Source organism: Amphichorda felina (genome assembly GCF_050947745.1).
Source record: "Amphichorda felina strain 45539 chromosome Unknown scaffold_8, whole genome shotgun sequence".
NCBI classification, from domain to species: Eukaryota; Fungi; Ascomycota; class Sordariomycetes; order Hypocreales; family Bionectriaceae; genus Amphichorda; species Amphichorda felina.
This window is the reverse complement of record NW_028145042.1, coordinates 1,721,408-1,743,041: the sequence shown is the minus strand read 5'-3', so window position 1 is coordinate 1,743,041 and position 21,634 is coordinate 1,721,408. Positions and strand designations below refer to the sequence as shown.

Sequence of the window (21,634 nt, the reverse complement as noted above, 5' to 3'; positions counted from 1 at the left end):
TTAGAGAGTCACCGACTGGCCACTTCAACAACTCTCACCCGACGCACCACTGGCAGTCTGTCGGGTGCCCTCTTTCTTCTGTCGGTTCCACGCACACTCTGGCAACCACCCTTCACTGCAAATATGGCCCGATTATCGAGTCCGCCGATGGGGCCACCACAAACCGTGAGCTCATTCGATCGCTCCTCAGCGGAGTTGGGCCAGCTGCTCTCGCGCCTCCAGCAAACCGTACTCCATGCGGACCCAGAACGGGAACAACGATTGCGGACCAGCGAGTTCGAGCGCGCGAGGCTAAGCACTGTACGGAAGGACATCTTGTGCCTGTATGGAGCCTGGGGGCTGACATGAAAGCTTCAGAATTTGGGATACGCTCGGAATTCGCTGTCCAAGCTCGAGCAAGATGCGCTTGGGATGCCTGCGCCGGCCAGGAGGCTGGAGGCCCAGAAGGACCTGAACAAGAAGAGGGAGCTCCTGGAGCTTCTTATGGACAAGCTGCAAGATTTACAAAAGGTGGGAGAGAGCATACTTTGGTAGTAATTGGAGCTATAGCTTACCATGGTACGCAGATGGCTGTGGACGACGATGACGACGACAGTTTAGAGGGCGAGGACATACTGGCCGAGATAATCCCCACCCCTAGCGAGAGTATGGGATCCACGACTGCCGACACATGGGAGAGGACCCCCTCAGAGACGACCTCTGCCGAACCTACCGTGCAAGAACCCCCGACACCACCCGAACCGCCTGTGTCATCATCTGAGCCACCATATACAGAACCTCTGACCCAGGAGGAGCCGACGCAGACGGCCCAGGCCCTCCGATCCCGCACATCGGGTGCCTCCTCACCCCCCACGCACGCAGCCGCCCGCGCCGCCCTTTTCGCGAACCGCCGACGGCCCGAAGCCACCGCGGCCACCACCACCACCGAGACGTCGACGGCGACGGCCGAGGCCATCCTCGACCAGCAGGCGGCAGAGCGGGAGGACCTGGCCGGTAAGGTGTTCAAGATGGCGCAGGCGATGAAGCAGCAGCAGCAGAGCATCGCGAGCAGCCTCGAGTCGGAGAAGGAGGTGCTGGGGCGGGCGACAGAGGGCATGGAGCGCACGGGGCAGGGCATGGAGGTGGCCAAGGGCCGCATGGGGATGCTAACGCGCATGACGGAGGGTAAAGGGTGGTGGGGGAGGATGATTCTATTTGCGTGGGTGTACGGGCTAATGGTGGCGCTGATGGTGCTTGTGTTTGTGATGCCCAAGTTGAGGTTCTAGGTGAGGGGGGGAAGTGAGGCATTGATGAGGCGTTCAAGCGTTGGATGGGAGGGATTTTCCCTTTGGCATGACTTGTAGGTATCATGTATTATGGATGGACCTGGAGCGTTGGCGTTTTGTGAACTTTTCTGTGGACGGGAGAACCTCTGATATTCAACTCTGAAGAAACGATATGCACCAGCATACATGGTAGAGCCCTGCTTTTATATGAAAAGGGAATCTGTCAAGCCTGAATGCGACCCATCTGCGTATGGGGCTCAAATACCCCCTCAGGTCCATGTTCAACCTCTCCCGGGGTCGGCCGTCCTCGAAAACAGCCAGGAGTGCCCTATTGTTATCTTGTCAAGCTGCTTAGATTTAGCCGCACCAACGTCGTCGTTCATAATCCACCAATAAATTTTCCTGTTGCTCTATGGGATACACTGATCACTGTCCGAGGGGTTATGCGTGGCGGACCCTGGGGAGACGTCGATGATCTGATCCTTCCTGGAGAACACAGAGGCAGAAGCATCCCCATGATGACCTCTCGGCGGAGTTGGAGCCATAGATGCCTCTATATGGCGAGAGAAATTTTCAAAAAACCGCGTTGAATTCTGCCAAGTGAGCAGTTGACGCGGCACGGTCGTTGTGGGCTGGATAATCCAGTAGCTCGCCCTCGTTGACGGCGACATGATGATCAACTTGGTCAACTTGTTCCCTGGCCGTATACATACCAGGCCACGTCTTATCCTTGGTGTCCTCACGAGTTTTCTTCTCATTGGTGCTGAGTGATTCTTCCTCCTGGTTGTCTTCACTAGTAGGAATTCCGGCCTTGGTCATTTCAACACCACTGTCACTAGTAGTCTTGGGCTCATTAGGGAACGGCCATGAGAGTCCTCGCAACTTAGCATTAATTTCAAGACAATAGTCGTAGCTGTGCCTGAGACGCCGACCAACTGGTTTGCCTCTGGTCTGAAACTGTTAGTACCTGTATCGGAGCGTACCATGGTAGCTTTCTTCGCCGGAGCTGACTCACCGGAGGAGTGTACTGGAACAGGGACAACGCCGTGGTCCTCTGCTTAATTACTCGGTCCTCCCAGTCAATCCCAGTCTTGATCCGGAAGAACTTGAGGAAGAGGTCCATCTCAGGTCGCCATTTCCCCGCGCAGGGGCTTGGTCTATAGTAGCTTGGCTGGCTGCTCCCCTTTCGCTTGAGGAATTTGGCCGTGAACCAGTATAGATGCGGCTTGGCATTGGATTCCCAGAGCTATATGTGCATGACCATTAGCAATGTTGACGTGGGGGACTATGCTCGGCCGACTTACACAGAGAGTGTATCGCTGGCCAACCTCCCCGCATTCTTCATCGTCCCGGGTGATGTCGATCTCGTAAGCGAAGAATTCGCGGTCGTGGTATATGTGGAAGTAGTCTGTCTACTTGTCAAACTACGATCGTGATATCTTCTTCCGGTAGATGGATGACTTACTGGTATTGACAAACCTCTCGCCGTCTCGTTTGCCCTTCTCAACCCGGGCCTTTTCCCTCTGCGCAGCCTTTTCCTGACTCAAGATATTCCGCATCGAGTATTCCTTCTCCGGCAGACGCCTCTCCTCAACAGCGGAGAATTCGAACCAGTCATAGTGGACAATGTGGAAGCTTCTGTCGCGCCCCAGAGCCTCTTTGACTGGAACTCGGTTAGAATTAGGTGGAAAGGACTACAAGGTTTGAGGGAAGGTGGAAATAGAAACCTACCACGTGGGGCCCTCTTCCTGAACTGCTCCTCTGTGCAGAGGAGGTGCGTGACGGTCTCGTCCAAGTTATCGGAAAAGGCCCCCTTGCGCATGCTGGTCCAGCGCTTGAGGTTGTCAACGGTGAGCTGACCTGGAAGGGGACCGGCGGCCGCAATCACGCGATCCTTGAAGATTTGTCGAACCATGGAGAAACTGGGATCTTACATGGCCCTGGTGGATTTAGAGATGAAAGAAAAGAGGGATCCGAGACAGGAAAAGGAGCCGGATTGCTTTTACAAAGGTAGGAAAAGGGCCCTTGGAAAGGAAAGGAAAGAGAGTGACAAGAGGGATGTTAATAGGGAAGCTCCCAGATGTATATGAGGAGAATTGAAATGTAACAGGTCTCTTGGAGGAGGCCGAGAGGAAGGTTGGAGTTGTATCCCATACCATGAGGTGTAGCCTCTCGCTTGGTGGAACTCGGACGGTGTAAGTGGGACGGCGGCAACGACACTGGATGAATCACGGTGCAGAACTACGCTGCTCACGAAAAGTATTTCTGGTTACTGGTTATTTCATCGCAAATCCCACAGTCAATCAAAGGGAGAGGGAAAGCAATTGAGAAAAATAGAGCGGCTGGTGTTCACAACTACCTTACCCATCTATCGAATCTCCTTGGCCGCGTTGACGAATGCCGTTATCTTTTTCAAGCTCTGCTTTCCATCCTCCTCCACACCGCTGCTGACATCGACGCCGATGACCCGTTCACCAAGCTTGCCGAGAGACTTGACGGCCTGAGCTACGTTGTCAGGGCTCAGCCCGCCGGCCAGGAAGACCCGCAGGTCTGGGTCATTGCGAAGGACCTCTTCGACCTTGGATACGTCCAGAAGTTTCCCAGAGCCGGATCCCGAGTCGAGAAGAGGCACGGTGTGATACCCGCGTATCCCAACACCAACCTGCCCTGGCTTGAAGCAGCGAATGACAGGCACTGGGATTAGGTTGGACCACTCAATTGGCTCGTCGCCGTGAAGCTGAACCATGTCCAGATCATACAGCTCCTGCTTCTCCAAGACGTCGTGCAAGGGCTGGTTCTGGAATATTCCCACCAGGCGCGGCCGTGAGCTGACCAGTCGGGTGCTCGTTGCCGAGAAGAAGTCTGTCGCGCCTGCAGTGGGCACTGGCACATCCGCCTTGGACGGAAGTGGGCTTGAGTACGAGTGAACAGCCTTGGATATGGACAGGGCTGTCTCGTGTGATATACATCTCTTGGCCCCGGGGACAAGGCAGATGCCCACAAAGTCCGCCCCTGATTCAACTGCCTCCGTAGCAGCCTCTGGGCTACGAGTGCCGCAGATCTTGACATACAGTGACGGAGCAGGGTCGGTGTTCACCGGGGCAGGCTGCCCCGAGCAGAGCTGGCTGATGAACTGGGTGGCGTCGGGTGACCTCATGATGGCCTCGCCAACTAGGACAGCATTGACGCCGTCCTTCTTGTTCTCTAGCACATCTTGATAAGTGTTGATCCCGCTTAGCGCGCAGATGATGACATTCTCAGGGACCATGCTGCGCAACCGGCTTGTCGTTTTCAGGTCGACCTCGAAGCTCTCGAGATTTCGATTGTTGACTCCAATGACCTTGGACCCCAGCTTCACGGCCGTTGACATTTCTTCGGCATTCTGCACCTCGACCAGGGGCTCCATCCCGAGAGAGACCGAGTACTTGTACAGGCGTTCGAGAAGTTCCGTGTCTAGCATCTTGACAATGAGCAGGACAGTGTCGGCACCCGCTAACCTGGCTTCGAGGATTTGGTACTCGTCAAAGATGAATTCCTTCCTGAGAATTGCTGGCCTGTTGGGCATTCCATTCAGGACCTGGCGGACAGCTCGAAGGTCTTCAATGCTTCCCTTGAACCACTCAGGCTCCGTAAGAACGGAGATGACGCTGGCGCCAGCGAGCGCATACTTGCGTGCTTGCACGGGGGCATTGATTTCGAGAGCAAAGATGCCCTTGGAGGGAGACCCGCGCTTGATCTCGGCCATCAAGGCGACATCGAATGGTGTTTGGCGCAGACGATTCACAAACGGAACGAGGGGCGGTGCAGCATTGAGGTCGTAGGCAGCCTGTAGATCCTCCATGCGCTGGGACGGGATCATCTTCTGAGCAGCCACAGCGGCCTTGCGGTTGGCGTAAATCTGCTTCAGAATGTTGTTGCTCTTGCTCTTGACGGGCGCGGTGACAGTCGACTGTGCCGGAGCCGCCTTGTGCAACCTTTCGTTCTCTTCCCAGGTGCCCCCCTGGACTTGGAGGAAGTTCTTGATCATAGTACGGCCCTCCTGGGTGAGGATGCTCTCCGGGTGAAACTGAACACCTTCCACGGTGAAGGTCTTGTGGCGGACACCCTGGATGACACCGGGGGAGCCGTCGGGGTTAGACACCCAGGCGGTCGTCTCGAGGCATTCCGGAAGTGACACGGGTGTGCCAGCAAGCGAATGATATCGTGTAACAGGGACATTCTGTGGGAGACCAGAGAAGACACCCTTGGCATCGTGCGTCAGGGGGGATGTCTTGCCGTGGAGCCACTCCCCGGCAGAGGCTACCTCCCCGCCATAGACATCGATGATGCATTGCCTATGAAAATAAATGAGCACTACCGCATGATAGTCAAACAAATCATGAGAAAGGCCAGCCTACAGTCCCATGCAAACACCCAAGACGGGGATCTTGCCAGCAAAGTGCTTGATGGCATCTCGGCTGATGCCCGAGTCGGTGGCGGGATGGCCGGGGCCGGGGCTGATCACGAGCTGGGTAGGCTTTTTCGCAATGAGCTCTTCTAGAGTGATCTTGTCGTTTCGGAAGACATGGACAGTGGCGCCCTCAAGAACTAGGTACTGGTAGATGTTCCAGGTAAATGAGTCGTAGTTGTCGATGAAGATGAGGTTGGAAGCAGTGGGGACCAGGGGCGACGGGTCCGGCTGCTGGGGAGAGTAGTCGACGAGGTCTGGTGAAGTCATCTTGGGCGGCTCTTGTTGGTGAGACTAAAGACGAAGAAGCAAGCGGTGCAAGGTGGAAACTGTTAGAAGAAATGACTCTGACAGGACAAGGAAGTGAAGCGGCTTCTTCCACAATGTGGGTTGCCCTCTGCACTAGTGGTCATGAACAGACAAACAGCGAGGTGAAGGGACGTTTGAGACTCAGCGCCGTAGATATGAAGGAAGAGTCTCCAAGCGCAGTCAGACGAGGACAGGTCTCTCTTCAAGCTGATTCAATCTCGAGTTGAACGGGCCCTTTTCAGAGACGACGGTCTGTCACGCTCCGATTCCGGTAAGGCCTGGTGCTTGGGTGTGGCTAGGGTAAGGAGGTACGTACCCGGGGATCGATCGCTCGGCTAAGCCCCGGGTTCCTGGAGCTGTCTGCAAAAAAAGTGCAACGACAGTGAGCTCAGTGGTTGTGCAGGACTGCAGGCCACCACCAGCTGTTGATTCGCGATCAGGCGCGTCCAGCGACATTGTCCACTTCTCGCCTTTCCCTTGATCTCCCGCCCACCAGATTTTGAGGGATGCGTCGCGGGCCTCAGCCACGAATTTGACGCTTGTGGCAATGGCGCCCGTGTCCGATCGCATCTACTTCCCTCCCCTGGAAGAATGTCTCTTTGGGGACCGCGTGCTTCTGTGAGTTGCCATTTGCCCTGCCCTTGCCGACCAGCAAGTCGATACCCAGATCTTCCTGCTAACAGCCCCCCAAAAGTTCATGGAAGCATGTAGCCACAGCCCTTTCCGACTCCTCAGGCCAAAGGCAGATTAGCTCTGCCGTCATCGACTTCTTCGACGACGAGTACGTCCACGGGCTCCTAAAAGATCCTTCCACCGTCTTTGCTCCGCCGTCTAGCGCGACCCAAAAAGAATTCGAGACCAGGACAGCCCCGATCAATGTTACGTCGGTCTCTAGCGACCGAGTCGATATCAATGTCGTCAAGCAAGATGTGGAGTGGCTGAGCAAGAACGCCAAGCTGAACCTGGTGGCTGCTCTGCGCGTAGCCATCGTCGAAATCCAGTCCCGCCCTTCGCAACATCTCACTGGTCCACTGTCTTCGCAAGACGCGACGAACCTCCAGGAGGCGGCTGGTTTGAAAAATGGCCAAGGTAGCTCGCTCCTCTCGGATCTGGGCGCTGCGACTGCAGCAGACGCCGACCAGATATGGAACGAGTTCGAGAAGCCCGAAACCAGGAAACAGCGCCTATTCGAAACGTATCTCTCAGAACGGCGTTACTTTGCCATGTCAACCGACTACGCCCATTCTATCAAACTATATGGCCGTCTTCCCATATTTGCATCAGTTGAGCAGAACTTGGCGCAGCTATATCGGATGACAGCAGATGGGCAAGCCAAGGATGAGATCGAAGACCTATTCTCTGCTTACCTGGATGTTGTGGGTGACCGAATGGACAGACTCGGAGCGGGCATGTTTGACCTGACGGATGATAAGCTCTTGCTCAGTGAGGAAACAGAACTTTCTCTGCTCCGAACACTACTTACTGAGGCCATCCATGCCATGTCGGTTATCTTCCAGTTGGCTGATAATCTGGGGAGCCACTTCCCCCCCTCGACGGCCGTTGGCCAATGGTTTTCGATCATGGACCAATATGCCTTCTTTTCTCGCATTCAGCCGGTTCGTTGCGCCCCCTGACCGTACACCTGATCCATCATACTAATTCACTTTAGATTCATGATAGCATTGCCGAACTTATCCTGCCGTTAAAGACGCTAGCTGCCGTAGTGTCCGTCGCTCTTCTCAGCCCAAGTCGGTGTATGTCGTACTTCCAGGATCGAGAGGAGGACCCGGCATCAGCAGATAGCTCCCACGACCCCTACCTGCTCTCATCCGATGTGCTGGAGCAGGTCCACAACACTATCATGGCTGCATCGGACGCCAACCTTGAAACGGCTACCCCTGTATGCTTCGCCTGGTCAATAATTCTGCGCGGCATGAATCTGTCGTACCAGTCTCGGTCCGAGAAACGGGACAACCTGCTGTTACAAAGCGCAAGAGAACGCTTTGAGGCTGGCACTGTGATTCGTCCCTCTACGGGCCGACGCAACTCGGCTGGCAGTATTTATTCTATTGAGTCATCCAGGTTCGACATGTTTTTGGAGAGCAGCTCGACGTCCAAGGATATCCAGACTGCCGAGAAGATGGCAAGGGCCGTCTCAGATGGCAGCTACGTGTACAATGTCATCTCCGGCATGGCTACTGGCATGGGATCATCGCTTGGAGGGTGCATGACCCCCTTGCTGAGCTCCCGTGTTCGCGCTTGGCTCATCGAAGTGGTACAGGCTGCAGATCCTCTCGTCGGCTACCAAACGGCGACAGTGAAATCGTTGCTCACGCTGCTTTCGGTTGACCGAGATTATTGGGATATCACCGAGGAACACACTTTGGCACCGAAGCAAGATGTTGTCGCGTGTATGGTTCGAAGCGAATGGCTGCAAGATCGCTTCCTGACAACAGCTCTCGATCGCTATCCTGAAGAATTCCTCCCGTTCATCACCCTTTGCCGGACCCTCTGCAGCACAACGAGCCTCGAGGACGACGAGGCCGACCAGATCCTTGCCCTTCTTCGACACACCCCGACCTTGACTTGCCACCTGCCAGTGACTACCAGAACCGAGGAGATACCTAATGGCGATAATATAAGCTATTACCGCCTCCTAGATGATCTGCCGCTCGGTCCTCCGTCATCTTCATGGGCCCGGCGGTATATGGATGACGATGATTTCTACATACCAGCAGGGACCATTGGCCGATTCCTTGTGCAGGATGGCCAGTTCTCTCAGCTAGAGTACAATCACTCGACGCTGTCTCTGCTCGGCCGGCGACTCGAGATCAACCTGACGCGTGATAGTCACCGCTGCTTATTTGGGGAACTCACTCCGGAAGAGACTGCCGAGATTATCTCTCTTTTCGCGACACTGATCCGCGTGGACTGTCTCAAGGCCTCCAAGGAAAATCCCAATGGCTCCATTGTCCACCTGGAGAGCGATATCCTTCACGACGCGAGCAAGCACATTTCCAGTGGCAAGGATCTCGTCACAATCGTGTGCGAGACAATGGACTTTTACTTGCAGGATGAATACGCCATGAGTGACGACAACGCCGTCGCCATTCTAAATTCATGTGTTCAATTTCTGCACTCCATTATACCTTTGCACCCAAGCAGGGTGTGGTCTTACTTGGCGCGTTGCGAACTCCTGAACTCCGAGTCCAGGGCGGGGAAGCTGGCGAAAATCACTGGAAATCTAGATCTCGTGTCTACCAGATACGAGTTTCTCGGCTCATCTGTTCGTCTATTTTCAGATCTCGTCGCGACCGGCATGACATCGGCGGTACAACGCCGTATAGGAAACAAGGCCGTGGGCAGGCAAAGACCCGATGCAAATCCTTGGCTGGGGACCTCTGAAAAGGTCCTGGCGAGGGTGAGCTATGCTGTTGCCCAGGCCTCGATTGACATTTTCGAGAACACGTCAACGTGGAGGTTCGAATCGGAGGATAAGCGGATAACCCTCCTGAACAGCGTGGTTCCAATCCTCCACAACCTCATTTCCTATTGCTACAGCATGGGGAATACGGAAAGCCCTTCGAGCCTCACATCGACACTTCTCCCTGCGGCATCATACGTGGTTGATTGCTTCCTCCAACCCTCCACGGGAACCCTTAGGTTCCAACCCATCCTCACCTCCCTCACGGCCGCCTGCATGTCAGGTGAATCAACACTCTATTTCGCCAGATACGAAACGCTCTACAGCCAGGTTAACGCCATCCTGGACTTTTCCACGAGCTTGCTGCGGGTATCGAACTTGCTTGAACAGTCTTCGACCATGATTGAGACTTATTTATTCAAGAGCTGTACGCTTCTAGCACGGCTGTGTGGAGTTTCGCCCCATTTCCGTGTACCGGCCCTCCGGCTCTTGGACTCTCTTGTGGTCAACGCCGGAAAGTCCGCTGGTGAGCCGCCCTCGCTCCTGGGATATCTGGGGCCACAAATATCCAAATCTTTCTTGCAACAGCTGGCAACACTAGGCAAGCCATTCATGTTGACACAGGATGTCAGGACGACGTGGAAGTTTTGCTCGTCGATCCTCCGCAACAGACAGCAATGGATGTCAAACTGCTTGCTTACAGGCCAGACTCCGCGGGAAGCCATGAGGAAGGACGCCAAGAAGAGCGAGATGGCCTCGGACTCGATCTTTTCCATTGCTCTGCGCAAATTGTCCAAGCTCACAGAGCTCGACTCTGCCCATGCCCTGGTAATCCTAGACTTTGTGGCATCTGCTCAAAATTACTGGCCGTGGACCGTCTTCACCCTCCAGAAGGATACGTCTTACCTGGATGGATTACAAGCCTATGTGCGCGATCTGAAACCGTCCCATGTGACAGCCAAGTCCAGTGTGACCAACGCTTCTGTCGAGGCTCGCATAGCCGCCTACATTGGCGAGATATTGGCCATGCAACTATACCACTCACGCCACCTTGGCAATGCGGATACTCTAGCCAAGAAATTGATGACGGATCTTGACTACTATCTTCGCGATGGTGTCGAGGTCGCGGGCTACAATAAGTCATTACATACCAACTTCGCGAGAAACTTTTCCAACAAGTACGTCGGTTGCTCGCTGGATGACTTTCAGCGGACGCTTCTCGAGCCTCGGGAGCTTGGACGGGATTATTATTACGACCTGGACCGCGCAAACACGATGCTCAGCTTTGACCCCGGCTGGCTCGGACGGAAGCAGAATGGGTTCAAGACAGAGATGGAACTAGCCAATGCAAACCTGTCCCTGGTGGACGCGCAAATAGTAGGAATCCTCTCTCACACAGTCTCTCTCTCTGAATATTCCCACAACTAACATTCTCCTAGGCTCTGTTTCATGCGTGGGAGTTTTTGCTCCTTGAGCTGAGTATGTGTCTCCCCTCAAACGACACGATTGCGAGACAAATGCTCCAGGTTGCGCAGCAGTGTCTGAACGCGAACCAGGGTGTGCCTGGACCCGAGAGCATCTTCCTAAAAGTGGTAGATTCACGGGCTAGTCTTGCCCTGGTTCTTATCCAGCGACTGGCCACGTCTTCCCTTCCTGTGAAGGATATTAATCACCTCCTGACTACCGTGGTTGGAACCATCGACGGGGTCGAAGACCCATTTGGCCCCGACAATATTCCGTACTATCGCAAACTTCTCAAGGCGCTTTTTGTCGTTCTGCGTGCCTACCAGGCCCATGCGGACAAGCCCAATTCGGACTCTGAGGGTGGACTGAACGGAACAAGTGTTATGGTCACTCAACTCGTGCTGAATATCCTGGACCGTATTGTCAGCCGAGGGTTCCGCTCCCTAGTGAGCTTAATCCACGACGATCAGACCAGTGTTTCCCCAGAAGATCTGGCTCTCTTGACGGCCATTCTCCAGGCCTGCCTGAGCTTGCCAAGCATCGACCAATCGCAAACCCAAATCCTGAATATCATGGCTTCGCATAATTGCTTCTATGCCGCCACGTCGCTGTTCTCTTGGGCCGACCAGTTGGCCGTTCAAGGCGACCCAGTATATGGCGAACTCAGCATCCTATACCTTTTGGAGCTCTCAACGTTACCCCTACTGGCTGAGCAAATGGCTTGCGACGGAGTGTTGAGCATCATCCTGACCGCCAATCTCACTAAGTACATGACCAAGGCTAACAACATCTCTCCGTACTCGGACGTGCCTGTAGCCCAGCGCTGCTATGGTATCTGGGTCAAGGGACTGTTGCCCTTAATGCTGAACCTGCTTACGGCTCTGGGCGCCACTGTTGCGCCCGAGATTACATATGTGCTGAACCAGTTCCCACATCTGCTTAGCCTCAGCATAGACAGATTTGAGGCACCTGGGGCCAGCCGGACACAGTCGCGGTCTACGCCCCATTATCTAACCCTACTGGGCACGTCGGAGATCCACTCGCTTGCCTTGCTTACCCGCGTCCTTGCGGCACTCCGCCTGAACAACAACCGGGACATTCCCGAGGTCGAGTGGGACGCCGCCGGGCTGCTGGAGAATGTCGAGTTCTGGCTGGCCAGCAAGAAGCTCCTCAAGGAGCGTCTAATGCCGCTCGGGCAGCGCGAGATGGACTGGAGGTCGATGCGGAGAGTTGCAGGCGGGCCTGGCAGGGGGGACAACGTGTTGGAGGAGAAGGTAATTGCCCAGCTAGAGGCTGTGCGCGATGTGCTGAGCGAGGAGCTAGAGGCTGAATAACGGGAAATTCATGTCAAGATTTGGTAGCATAGATATTTTGGACTTTGGCGTTGAGAGACCTGGTGAGATAGGGTTCTTATAGGGATGGGACTTGTCCCAAGAAAAGCCACTTTTGCATTACAATTCCTTTGGACGCAGGAATCAGGGCCAGGCCGCCGGTCAGTCACGTCGCATCTCTAGTGAGTGTGTATCCAGAGTAGCAATTGGCCCACAGGCCGTGCCTATGTAGTAGTATGGTGATTCTCGGCTTCGCATAACCTGGTCGCCGGATGCATCGTCTATAGTCCATCGTAGTAATACAAGTAGGAGCACGCTTGCGCTTTGTCGCCGAGGCATATCCAATCCATCAAGCTGGATCGTGAGCCCTCCTGTTTTTTTTCCAACACCCCTGAATATCCTACACTCGTGTCCGAGTCTTCCTCCGCTCGGCTCGATGTTTATCGTACAGTTCCGTTTCACCCTCGGGATTGTTTATTTGTTCTGCATCTGCTGCGAGAGCTGCTGGTTGTGCTCCTGGAAGCGCTCGCTGACGCGCTGCTGGGTGGCCATCCACTTGAGGACGCAGCGGTTGACGCAGCCGCTCTCCTTCGACGAGACGGACTTGGAAGTGAAGTCATCGACGCAAGAGGTGAAGCAGTGCTCGACGAGGCCGCCAAAGGCCTGTTGGTTAAATCGCGGTCAGCTGTCACGGTTCTTCTTCTTCTTCTTCAGGGATCTGGCCCCTCGTTATACGATGATAGTAGGGGTACGTACGCCCATGAACTCCTTGACCTGGCGCTTCTGCATGCGCTGCTCCAGCTGGCGCTGCTCGGCGGCTGTTAACCTGAGGGCCAGATTGTTAGCAATCTCGGAATCGGGCGCTTTGGATATCTTGGGGTTTGTACATGTCCATGATTGCTGATTTGTGTGGGTTTGCTGGTGGTGATGATGGTAGTTGGACAGAAGCTTGATTTTTTTGGGATTGGGCGGGTTCCTGCTGGTTGGTCACGTAATCCCGCGATCGTCATGGTCACGTGTGCCCAACAACCCAAGACGCCACTACGTATTGGTACCTTCTCCTCCATAGTACTACTTCCTTTCCAGCCATCCAAGATAGGTGGTTACTAAAGTATTAATAGTGGGAGGTAAAGGAACTATTATCAGCGTTGCTTAGTTGTGAGAAACAAAAAAAAAAAAAAAAAAAAAAAAAAAAAAAAGAAGTCCATCTCCAAGCGTTCCCTTAGCCATAGGACGCGACAAGAGGCAAAAGGGACAAAAAATCGACGAGGACGTGATTCGAACACGCGCGGGCAGAACCCAACAGCTTAGCAGGCTGTCGCCTTAACCACTCGGCCACCCCGTCCGTTTAACATGTTCCTTGGCCGAATCGACCGGGTAAATGTGGGGACATGCTGATAACGTGGATAATTCAGAACACATAGTACGGAGCAAGGAGCATCGTAACGTACCTATTGTTCGAGTTCGAAATGCACCCGATCCTCTAACTAGGATTCATCCAAGTCGCTCCAGCAGATATTCTCCTTGGCGCAGCAGGAACCGATCATATCACATGCTTCTCAATACGGACATTCATCAACCAGGTAGGCCTTCAGAGGTAAAATTACACACCAAGGTGTCTCGATATTCACTCTCCATACCTACAGACGCCACTCCTTGCTAATTTAGAACCTGGTACTCGTATTACTACATCAGACATTTAGATATTTACGGGTTTTCATTGCTGGACGAGAGGTATGGAGAATTCTATGGAACGGTGCTCAGGAGAGGAGAGAGCTGAATTTTTTGCTAACTAAGGTATGGTGCAGTGGTGATCACTCAATCGGTGATTCGGTTGACATTGGTGGACAGGCTGTTACCCTGCGGAACGACCCTCGATGTTACCCAGAGCTTCAGAAATGGGCGTGTGTCGGGTGAGCTTTGATACGAAGGGTCCTGCAGATGTAGAGCTGAACATGTGGATGTGAAATGGCGGTTTCAATTGCTGATCTTGATGGAGGTCGCAAAGAGTCGCCAGTCCCAAGACAGATGACCATTAGTAGAGCATGCAACGGACGTCATCGACAGCGATCTTGGGCACCAGTGGGTTGCATCTTGCCACGTCCATGTTTGGTGTTTTATATTTAGGACGAGTTCTCTGGCGCCGCGACCAGATGACCAGACCCTGGCTTGCCGAGGCGCACAGTGATATCAGACCCGTTGGAGTCCTGTCCATTGGCGATGCAATAATAGGACTTGCAGGGCTGGTCAGATCCTGGCTGCGCCGCCACACTGTGACCTCACCAAGGCACAGAGATACCGGCGTGGAAAGAAGCTTTTGTTGCACTCTGGGGCCTCGCCAATCGGATTGCCTGACACCAGCTGGCTTCTTGTCGCCGAAGTCGTCGCAGTGGCCCGTTGTATGGCACCTGTGGCTGGCCTGCTGGGCCGTTAACACGAAGACTTTGTTTCACGTTGCCGAGCTGGCCAGCAAGCGCCAACGTGCTGCCAAGCGCCCAGTGCCTAAGCTAAGGCACTCGTCCCGCCCCAGGATTCCAGGAGCAGCAGCGATAGCGGGGTACGTCTGCCTGTGTCCAGGTGGCTGTGGCCATTCGCTGCACGAATACAACCTTGAACGGTACGTATCAGGCAAGCATTGCCAAGGTTGGAGCCCCACCCCAGCGACACCGAGTCTGGAGCAGTCTGCCAGTCTCTCCGCCCACTGTGGGCACTGAACGAGGCAAGCCTGGTCAACCCTGGCGAGGTGCCGTGGAAGGTGCCAGCAGGGGACGGAGAACTGTACGAAGAGCAGCAGGTGCGATCCTCCAGGGCGTTTGGGAGCCCGCTCCAGGGTCCAGGGCGGTAATACCTGGTGCTGCTGAGGTAAATTAATCCCACCCATCAGGGCAGGCCACTTTTGGCAGCCTGCCAACCTGGAACCTGGAACTCCCGCCATCTCCGCCACCAGCCGCACCAGCGCCCTCCAGCGCCCACAAACTCCAGTAGGTCCCAGCCAACGTCAAAGGCTATGCCTGGGAGTCAACAACAAGTGGCCATTTCACCATTTCACCATCAACTTATTTCTCCCCTCCTTGCAAAGCAACCTCCCCTGCCTCTTCTTGCACGATTTCTCCTACGCTCGGCTGGGACACTGCATCGTTGACCTGTCCCCCCATTGCCCTCGCTCTCGACCACCACCAAACGTTCGCTACATCCTACGACAGGCTACAGCACCTAATTTCACTCGTAATAAGCAGTGCCTGGCCCTGGTCCGTCTGCCTTTTATTATTAGCGTCGCCAAGCCCGCCAACAGAGAGCCTGTTCGTCGCCAATCACCGATCGCGTCGTCTCACACAGCGCAACTCACACCGAATCGAATCGTCCCTCCCGCACTGCCGTACTCCATACTGTACGTACGTTGCCTACCTGCCGTTGGTACCCTCTGTACCGCCTCGACGACGACCTCCTGTTCCCCTTCGTTCTCCAGCCTTGTTCGTTTCGCTCGCCCACATCGCCGCTCGCGACCGCGACGCATATCCTCTCTACCTACGATTCCCTCTCTAGCTCCGCTTTCTACTCTCCAACCTCCCCGCGAAGCAGGCTTCCACTTTGTATCGCACGAGTCGAGTCGCCGTCATATCACCCGATCAAGCGCCCGCCGCGCACGTCCCGACCCCTCTCGAGTCACGATTGACCTTGGGGTCGAGGCATTGCTGCTCCGAGCCGGCAACGACTTGCTGCAGAATTGTTTCTTGCGTCTCGCGTATTAGTTGGACAAACCATACTGGTTTCGCCGCGTGTCGTCTCGATCTCACCCTGTCCCCTCGTTCGCCATGGCGTCCGCCGCGCCCTCGGCGCAACCCACGAGCCCTCCAACGCGGCCTGCGATCCCAGCTGTCAATCCCGCCTCACCTCCGAACAAGCGCGATCTCAAGTCATGGTGGAAGAACTTTAGACTTCCCTCCAAGAACCAGGAACAACATGGTACGGCCTGTCCTCGTCCCCGCCTACTTGAATTAGTGCCGCCGCGTGGCGTGCCTTGAGGACTGCGTCGAGTGTCGTTAGTCAGGCTTGGTCCGCAGCTCCCAGCTTCCTCCCATACTACCGCTATAGGGGGGCTGATAGCTCTTGGCCATCAGAGTCCACAGCTTCTTGCGCCAGTGCTTCGCTCCGCACCCGGAGTCCTCTGACATGGCGTCGCATGATCGAAACGTCTCGACCCTTCGCTAACGCAGACCAGACACTAAATCACAAGGCATATTCGGTGTACCTCTTCGCCAGAGCATAAACTACGCCAATGTTGCCATTTCTCTGGTTGACGAGCACGGCCAGAGCTACATCTACGGTTATGTGCCCATCGTTGTCGCTAAATGCGGCGTCTTCCTAAAAGAGAAGGGTTCGTTGTTCATATACCGGTATGAATATTGTAAAATGTGCTGACTGTTCTAGCAACCGGCGTTGAGGGCATCTTCCGACTGAGCGGCTCCGAAAAGCGTATAAAGGAGCTCAAAACAGTCTTCGATTCTCCCGACCGATATGGAAAAGGCCTTGTCTGGGATGGCTACACCGTCCACGATGCCGCCAATGTCTTTCGAAGATATCTTAACGACCTCCCGGAGCCCGTCGTACCGCTAGATCTATATGAGAAGTTTCGTGAACCCTTGCGTGGAGCGACCAAGCAGGCCGTGGGCGACGCGGAGGGGCCACAGTTTGTGGAGAACTTTGATGAGAAGGCGGCTATTGAGAGGTACCAGAGGCTCATCACGGAGCTGCCGCCTCTCAACCGTCAGCTGCTTCTCTACATCCTCGATCTTCTGGCCGTCTTCGCGGCCAAATCGGACGAAAACCGCATGACTTCCCAGAACCTTGCTGCCATCTTCCAGCCCGGCATGCTGTCGCACCCGCATCACGCCATGGCTCCCGAGGAGTACCGTTTGAACCAATGCGTCATCATATTTCTCATTGAGAACCAGGACCATTTCCTCATCGGAATGCAGGGCACGGAAGCTGACGAGAAGACCAAGTCTGAGGTAGAATTTGGAGGGACACCTGTTACGACACCTTTGACACCCACCGCAAACCGCCGATCTGGCACAGGAGTATACAGGTCTTCATCCAATGCCAGCGCAGGTGCCCAGAGCGTTCTTCGGGATGGTCAGATTCGGAGGAACCGCTCCGTTAATTCGAGGAACTCCAAGCGAGAGGACAATACGACACCTAGCAGCCCAGCACTTAGTGCAACGCAGACGGGCGGGTTGGGTAGGAGCAATACCGTGCCGTCCAAGAAGTCACCAGCTGTCTCGGGAGGCAAGTTCAAGAAGCATGACAACAGCTCTGGATCCCATTCGCCAGCGTACCTGGAGGCATTGACGCCAGCACACGCGCACGGCACGCCGAGAATTTCTGAGCATTCGAGCTTGGCCGCCCCTGAAGGTGGTGTCGGGGTATCCTCCGGGCCTGGACCGAGTCAGGAGAGGCTCCTCGGCGTTCCTCAGGATCCGGCGACCCCATCAAAGGAGCGCAACCTACCGGGCTTATTCCAACGATCGCCTGCGGACGAAGCTAAGAGGCAACCCAATAAGCTTAAGAAGAAGAGGTTGCCTGGAAGCATGAACCACAGCGCCCAGAGCTCCAGCACATCCCTCCAGCATCCCGGAACAAACATATCACCAATTGCAGAGCCTACGAATCCCCTTGATCAACCGACTCTCGAGCAGCCCGAGTTAGAACAGGCTCAATCGATATCTACGTTAGCTCATCAATCCAGCGACATCTCATCTGAACCCACACCCCGAGCCTCTCAGCTTCCCCCAAATAGCAATCTTCGCCCCGACAGTATACTAAAGGCCAAGAAATCGCCTCCCACGTCATTGAATTCATCTTTCAACGACGGTTCGGATCAGGACCAGGGCGCGGAGGCTCAGAATGGTGGCTCAAGTGACCAGCAAGAGAAGGAGAAGAAGAGTCGGTGGAGGATATCGCGGGCTAAGAAGGATGAAGGCAGTAGCCTGAAAGCGTCATCGTCAGAACACATTATCAAAACGAACGAACGGGCCGACGCGAGCCAAACATCCTTTGGCAGCACAGCTGCCGCCACCCAGAGGCCTTACAAGAGCCTCACCGGCGAGACAGCGGAGACCAGCACAACAACTATTGGCACCTCTGACACGCAGAACTCCAAAGCTGAGTCGTTCAGGGAAGGCAAGGATGAATCTAAGAAAAGCCCCATAGGGTGGATACGAAACAAGTATCGAGAGGCCAAGGAGACTGCCGAGCAGCGGCGAAACAAGTCACCACCCTCGGAGCATGCCCAGAGCCTTCCCTCACGCGGCAAGAGCCTAGACATCAAGCGGGATCCACCGGCAGAGAAGAAGGAGGGCCAAGTGGAGGAGAAGCAGCCGGTCATCCAGGAACCTACCGTACCTGAGGAGCCGCATGAGACTGATGCTTCCAAGGAGATTCCCGAGGCCCCCAAGGAGAACCCTGAGACCCTAACGGAGATTCCCGAGGCCCCCAAGGAGAACCCTGAGGCTCTGACGGAGATTCTCGAGGTCCCCAAGGAGGCCACTGAGACGCCAAAGGAGACACCTCAGACTCCAAAGGAGACGTCTAAGACGCCAAAGGAGACACCTCAGACTCCAAAGGAGATGCCTGAGGTTCCAAAGGAGACGCCTGAGGCCCTGAAAGAGATACCTCAAGCCCCAAAGGAGACGCCTGAGGTCCCAAAGGAAACTCTCCAGGTCTCGAAGGAGACGTCTGGGGTACCTACTACCACGACATCTGCTGTTGCTATTCCCACTACAGAGCTCGAGCAGCCTGAAACAGCGAAGTAGCAGTGATGGAGGTTGAAAATAAAGGAGGGTGGAAAACGGGTGTTCTGCAAATCGGGACTTTGGTTTGTCAGGAGTAGATGGTTGTTACGGCTGACTGACGATGATTTGTTATTCTGGGGTTGATACCCTGTTGATAGGCACGATGGAAAAATGGGCAGCGTTTCTTTCTTGATGACAGGTTTACGGGCAAGCTTCTCAATAGCTTGAAATATTGCGCTTACATTGAAGATACGACTGGGGTAGTATGGTTTGTAATGTAGGTAGCCATGGGGGTTAGGGTGTTTCTTCTCTAATCTCCCTCCAAGCCGTTTGGAGGGCTGAGTTTGTGGCTCTTTCCTACAACTACCTAAAGGGAAGACTTTATTTCGAACATTTGTGGTCCCCGCAAATATCCCTACCTTTGAAGTGTTCACCCCCCTCTCTCAATATTATTCCCCTTTACCCTTTTACGCCGTCGAACCTGGGACTTTTGTGTCTGGGTAGGATCTGCCGGTGTCCCATACAACCATTTTGCCAGCTCTTCTCCAATCCTCATTGAAGAAACCATTGAAGCCGGTCCAGACAGGGGTGAGCGTGACATCCAGATCCCTACCTTCAGGCGTATTGGTGAAAAAATCGTCCAACCAGGGCCGCACACCCTCGAATCCTACAATGTACTGCGGCAAGGGCAGTCCAGTCTCTGGCGCGAACAGCTCAGTGGAGAGAAAGCGGATAGGGTCGTCGTAAAATCGGTCGGCCTCGTCGCGGTAGAGGTCACGCTCGGGTGTATCGGGGAGGGTGTGGAGCGGAGGCTCGCAGGAGAGAGCATAGGCGTTGAGGGTTGGGTGAACGAGATGGGAGCGCCAGGGAGTGGAGTGGCACGGCATAAGGAAGAGGGCGAATAGGCCATCGTTGGGGGTGGATGAAGAGTTGGTGGAGCTATTGTACTCGTTGCGGAGGTAGGAAAGGACAGAGAGTGGCGCACGTTGATGAAGGAAGGATAGGTAACCAGCGAGAAGAAAGTTTACACCCAGGGCGAGGTATAAATAAGGCTTGTTGCGAATCCTTGGGGGAGCTGAGGAGGATGGTGGCGGAGAGGTAAAGAAGGAGGCAGCTAGGGGAGCGGCTAGGATGTTGAGGATGGGTAGCAGGGGATAGATGAAGCGCACTTCCTTGTGAGAAATGACCGACAAAGCGGCGATTGTAACGCCAACAGCGCAGGACATGGTTCGAAGGACATTGGCCTGTCCCGGTGTGGTTGCAGCCGGTTTGTAGAGACCCATGAGGACAAATGGCAGGCTGGACGTGGACAGCAGAGGCAGCCCTTGGAGCAGATAGTAGTGCCAGGGGTTCCGGCCGTAGAAGACGGCTAGGGACTTGGTGATATTGAAGGTGAGCCAATTGTATGGTGGAAAGGTCCAGAAGCCAAAGTAAAGGCGGTCGGAGGCAAGAGAAATGCAAAGGACCAAAGAGCCGCAGAGGATAGCCTCTCTAAGGAGGATTAGCACCGTGCTCGGTGTCAGTGGGGAAGGGCCTCGAAGACCAATTCGCGTCAGCGCCAGGGCCCCAATGGTTGCCCAGATAAGCAAGTTGGTCGGGCGAAGTATGACAGCCAAGGCAGCTAAAGTAAGAGAGACGCGCAGTGACCAGGGGTTGCGCGAGATGCTGTTGGGAGTCTTAGGGTTTTCCTTGGTGGTGGAAGCAGTACCAAGAAGCTCACGCCAGGGGAGATAGTAGAGGGCCATGATGGTGAGGGTCGTCTCGAGCGAGTTGGAAAAGGTACGAATGGAGCAGTACCACTGCCACGCGCTGAAGAGCTGAAGGAACAGCTATGAAGAGTTAGTGGAGGCTGGAGCTGGGGGGAAGGTTCCATCTTACCGCGAAGGACGAGACATTGCTGTCCGGGTAGATGTCAACAGCGAGCTGCCATGTGTACCAGTCTCCTAGCGCGGCGAAGAGTGCCTGCAGAGCTCTCGGGGCGCCGACAATGATGGAGGCGCGTGTAGCTGTGCTTACTGGTAGAATTCTTGAGGCGTGGTCTGCTACCATGTAGGCAGCCGAGAATATGGCTGGGTGGATGGATGATCTCAGCTGGTGATGCCACTCCTACATGTCGCGTTAGGTGCGGATAGAGGATAAGAGATGGGGGCTCTTTTGCATACCCAGGTCAGCCAGGCGCCGCTGGTAGAACCAAAAGCAAGGCCCCATGCGGGCTCGAGGGCCTGGAAAAACTCATCGGGCTGAAAGAAGGTGGTGACCCAAAAGGCGTTGATGAGTCGAATGACGATGATGCTGCGTAGAAAAGCCCAGCTTTTCTGGGGCGAGGGAGCTGCCATGATGGAGCTCATAGGAGAGCTCTGGCAGTTTCGGTGATGAGGGTTCACCCATGTAGCTCAATGGAAGCAGCCGTCACTTGCGTCTTCACAATTAGACCCCTGAAGCTTCGGAGTCGGGCGGTGGATGGAGTCGATGGAGTCGATGGACGTTGACAGCTTGCATGATGCACCAGTGCACCCTGTGGGATGTGGGGCGCGTTCGACATGTTCCAGGCGGCAGGTCCCACCAGGCGCCCCAAGTCCTTCGGCCTTGCCTACTGTACTTGT

The 21,634-nt window shown here is 54.8% G+C and overlaps 7 protein-coding genes and 1 non-coding gene across 8 annotated transcripts; 3 read left to right on the top strand and 5 right to left on the bottom strand.

Moving 5' to 3' along the window:
- Window positions 1-123: 123 nt before the first annotated feature.
- ACO1O0_008199 (uncharacterized protein) lies at window positions 124-1,265 on the top strand (the record flags this gene model as incomplete). Its single annotated transcript, XM_083197564.1, has 3 exons — window positions 124-300; window positions 358-510; window positions 567-1,265. 3 exons carry the CDS (start codon window positions 124-126, stop codon window positions 1,263-1,265), a joined length of 1,029 nt encoding a protein of 342 aa, XP_083047032.1.
- A 573-nt stretch (window positions 1,266-1,838) lies between these two features.
- Window positions 1,839-3,180, bottom strand: ACO1O0_008198 (BRCT domain-containing protein; the record flags this gene model as incomplete). The annotated part of the gene is made up of 5 exons (XM_083197563.1): window positions 1,839-2,108; window positions 2,281-2,511; window positions 2,570-2,673; window positions 2,731-2,928; window positions 2,997-3,180. 5 exons carry the CDS (start codon window positions 3,178-3,180, stop codon window positions 1,839-1,841), a joined length of 987 nt encoding a protein of 328 aa, XP_083047031.1.
- A 453-nt stretch (window positions 3,181-3,633) lies between these two features.
- TRP3_2 (indole-3-glycerol phosphate synthase-domain-containing protein) lies at window positions 3,634-5,982 on the bottom strand (the record flags this gene model as incomplete). The annotated part of the gene is made up of 2 exons (XM_083197562.1): window positions 3,634-5,599; window positions 5,663-5,982. The coding sequence occupies 2 exons, from the start codon at window positions 5,980-5,982 to the stop codon at window positions 3,634-3,636; spliced, it is 2,286 nt and encodes a 761-aa protein (XP_083047030.1).
- A 586-nt stretch (window positions 5,983-6,568) lies between these two features.
- On the top strand, window positions 6,569-12,243 carry ACO1O0_008196 (nucleoporin subcomplex protein binding to Pom34-domain-containing protein; the record flags this gene model as incomplete). Its single annotated transcript, XM_083197561.1, has 4 exons — window positions 6,569-6,639; window positions 6,764-7,637; window positions 7,691-10,822; window positions 10,885-12,243. 4 exons carry the CDS (start codon window positions 6,569-6,571, stop codon window positions 12,241-12,243), a joined length of 5,436 nt encoding a protein of 1,811 aa, XP_083047029.1.
- Window positions 12,244-12,714: 471 nt separating this feature from the next.
- Window positions 12,715-13,135, bottom strand: TIM9 (protein transporter TIM9; the record flags this gene model as incomplete). Its single annotated transcript, XM_083197560.1, has 3 exons — window positions 12,715-12,903; window positions 12,997-13,066; window positions 13,128-13,135. The coding sequence occupies 3 exons, from the start codon at window positions 13,133-13,135 to the stop codon at window positions 12,715-12,717; spliced, it is 267 nt and encodes an 88-aa protein (XP_083047028.1).
- Window positions 13,136-13,503: 368 nt separating this feature from the next.
- Window positions 13,504-13,585, bottom strand: ACO1O0_008194. Its single transcript has one exon. It is a non-coding gene; the product is annotated as a tRNA-Ser (tRNA).
- A 2,467-nt stretch (window positions 13,586-16,052) lies between these two features.
- SAC7 (Rho GTPase-activating protein) lies at window positions 16,053-19,052 on the top strand (the record flags this gene model as incomplete). Its single annotated transcript, XM_083197559.1, has 3 exons — window positions 16,053-16,203; window positions 16,460-16,615; window positions 16,669-19,052. The coding sequence occupies 3 exons, from the start codon at window positions 16,053-16,055 to the stop codon at window positions 19,050-19,052; spliced, it is 2,691 nt and encodes an 896-aa protein (XP_083047027.1).
- A 446-nt stretch (window positions 19,053-19,498) lies between these two features.
- Window positions 19,499-21,367, bottom strand: GPI10 (the record flags this gene model as incomplete). Its single annotated transcript, XM_083197558.1, has 3 exons — window positions 19,499-20,860; window positions 20,910-21,137; window positions 21,194-21,367. The coding sequence occupies 3 exons, from the start codon at window positions 21,365-21,367 to the stop codon at window positions 19,499-19,501; spliced, it is 1,764 nt and encodes a 587-aa protein (XP_083047026.1).
- Between the last annotated feature and the right edge of the window lie 267 nt (window positions 21,368-21,634).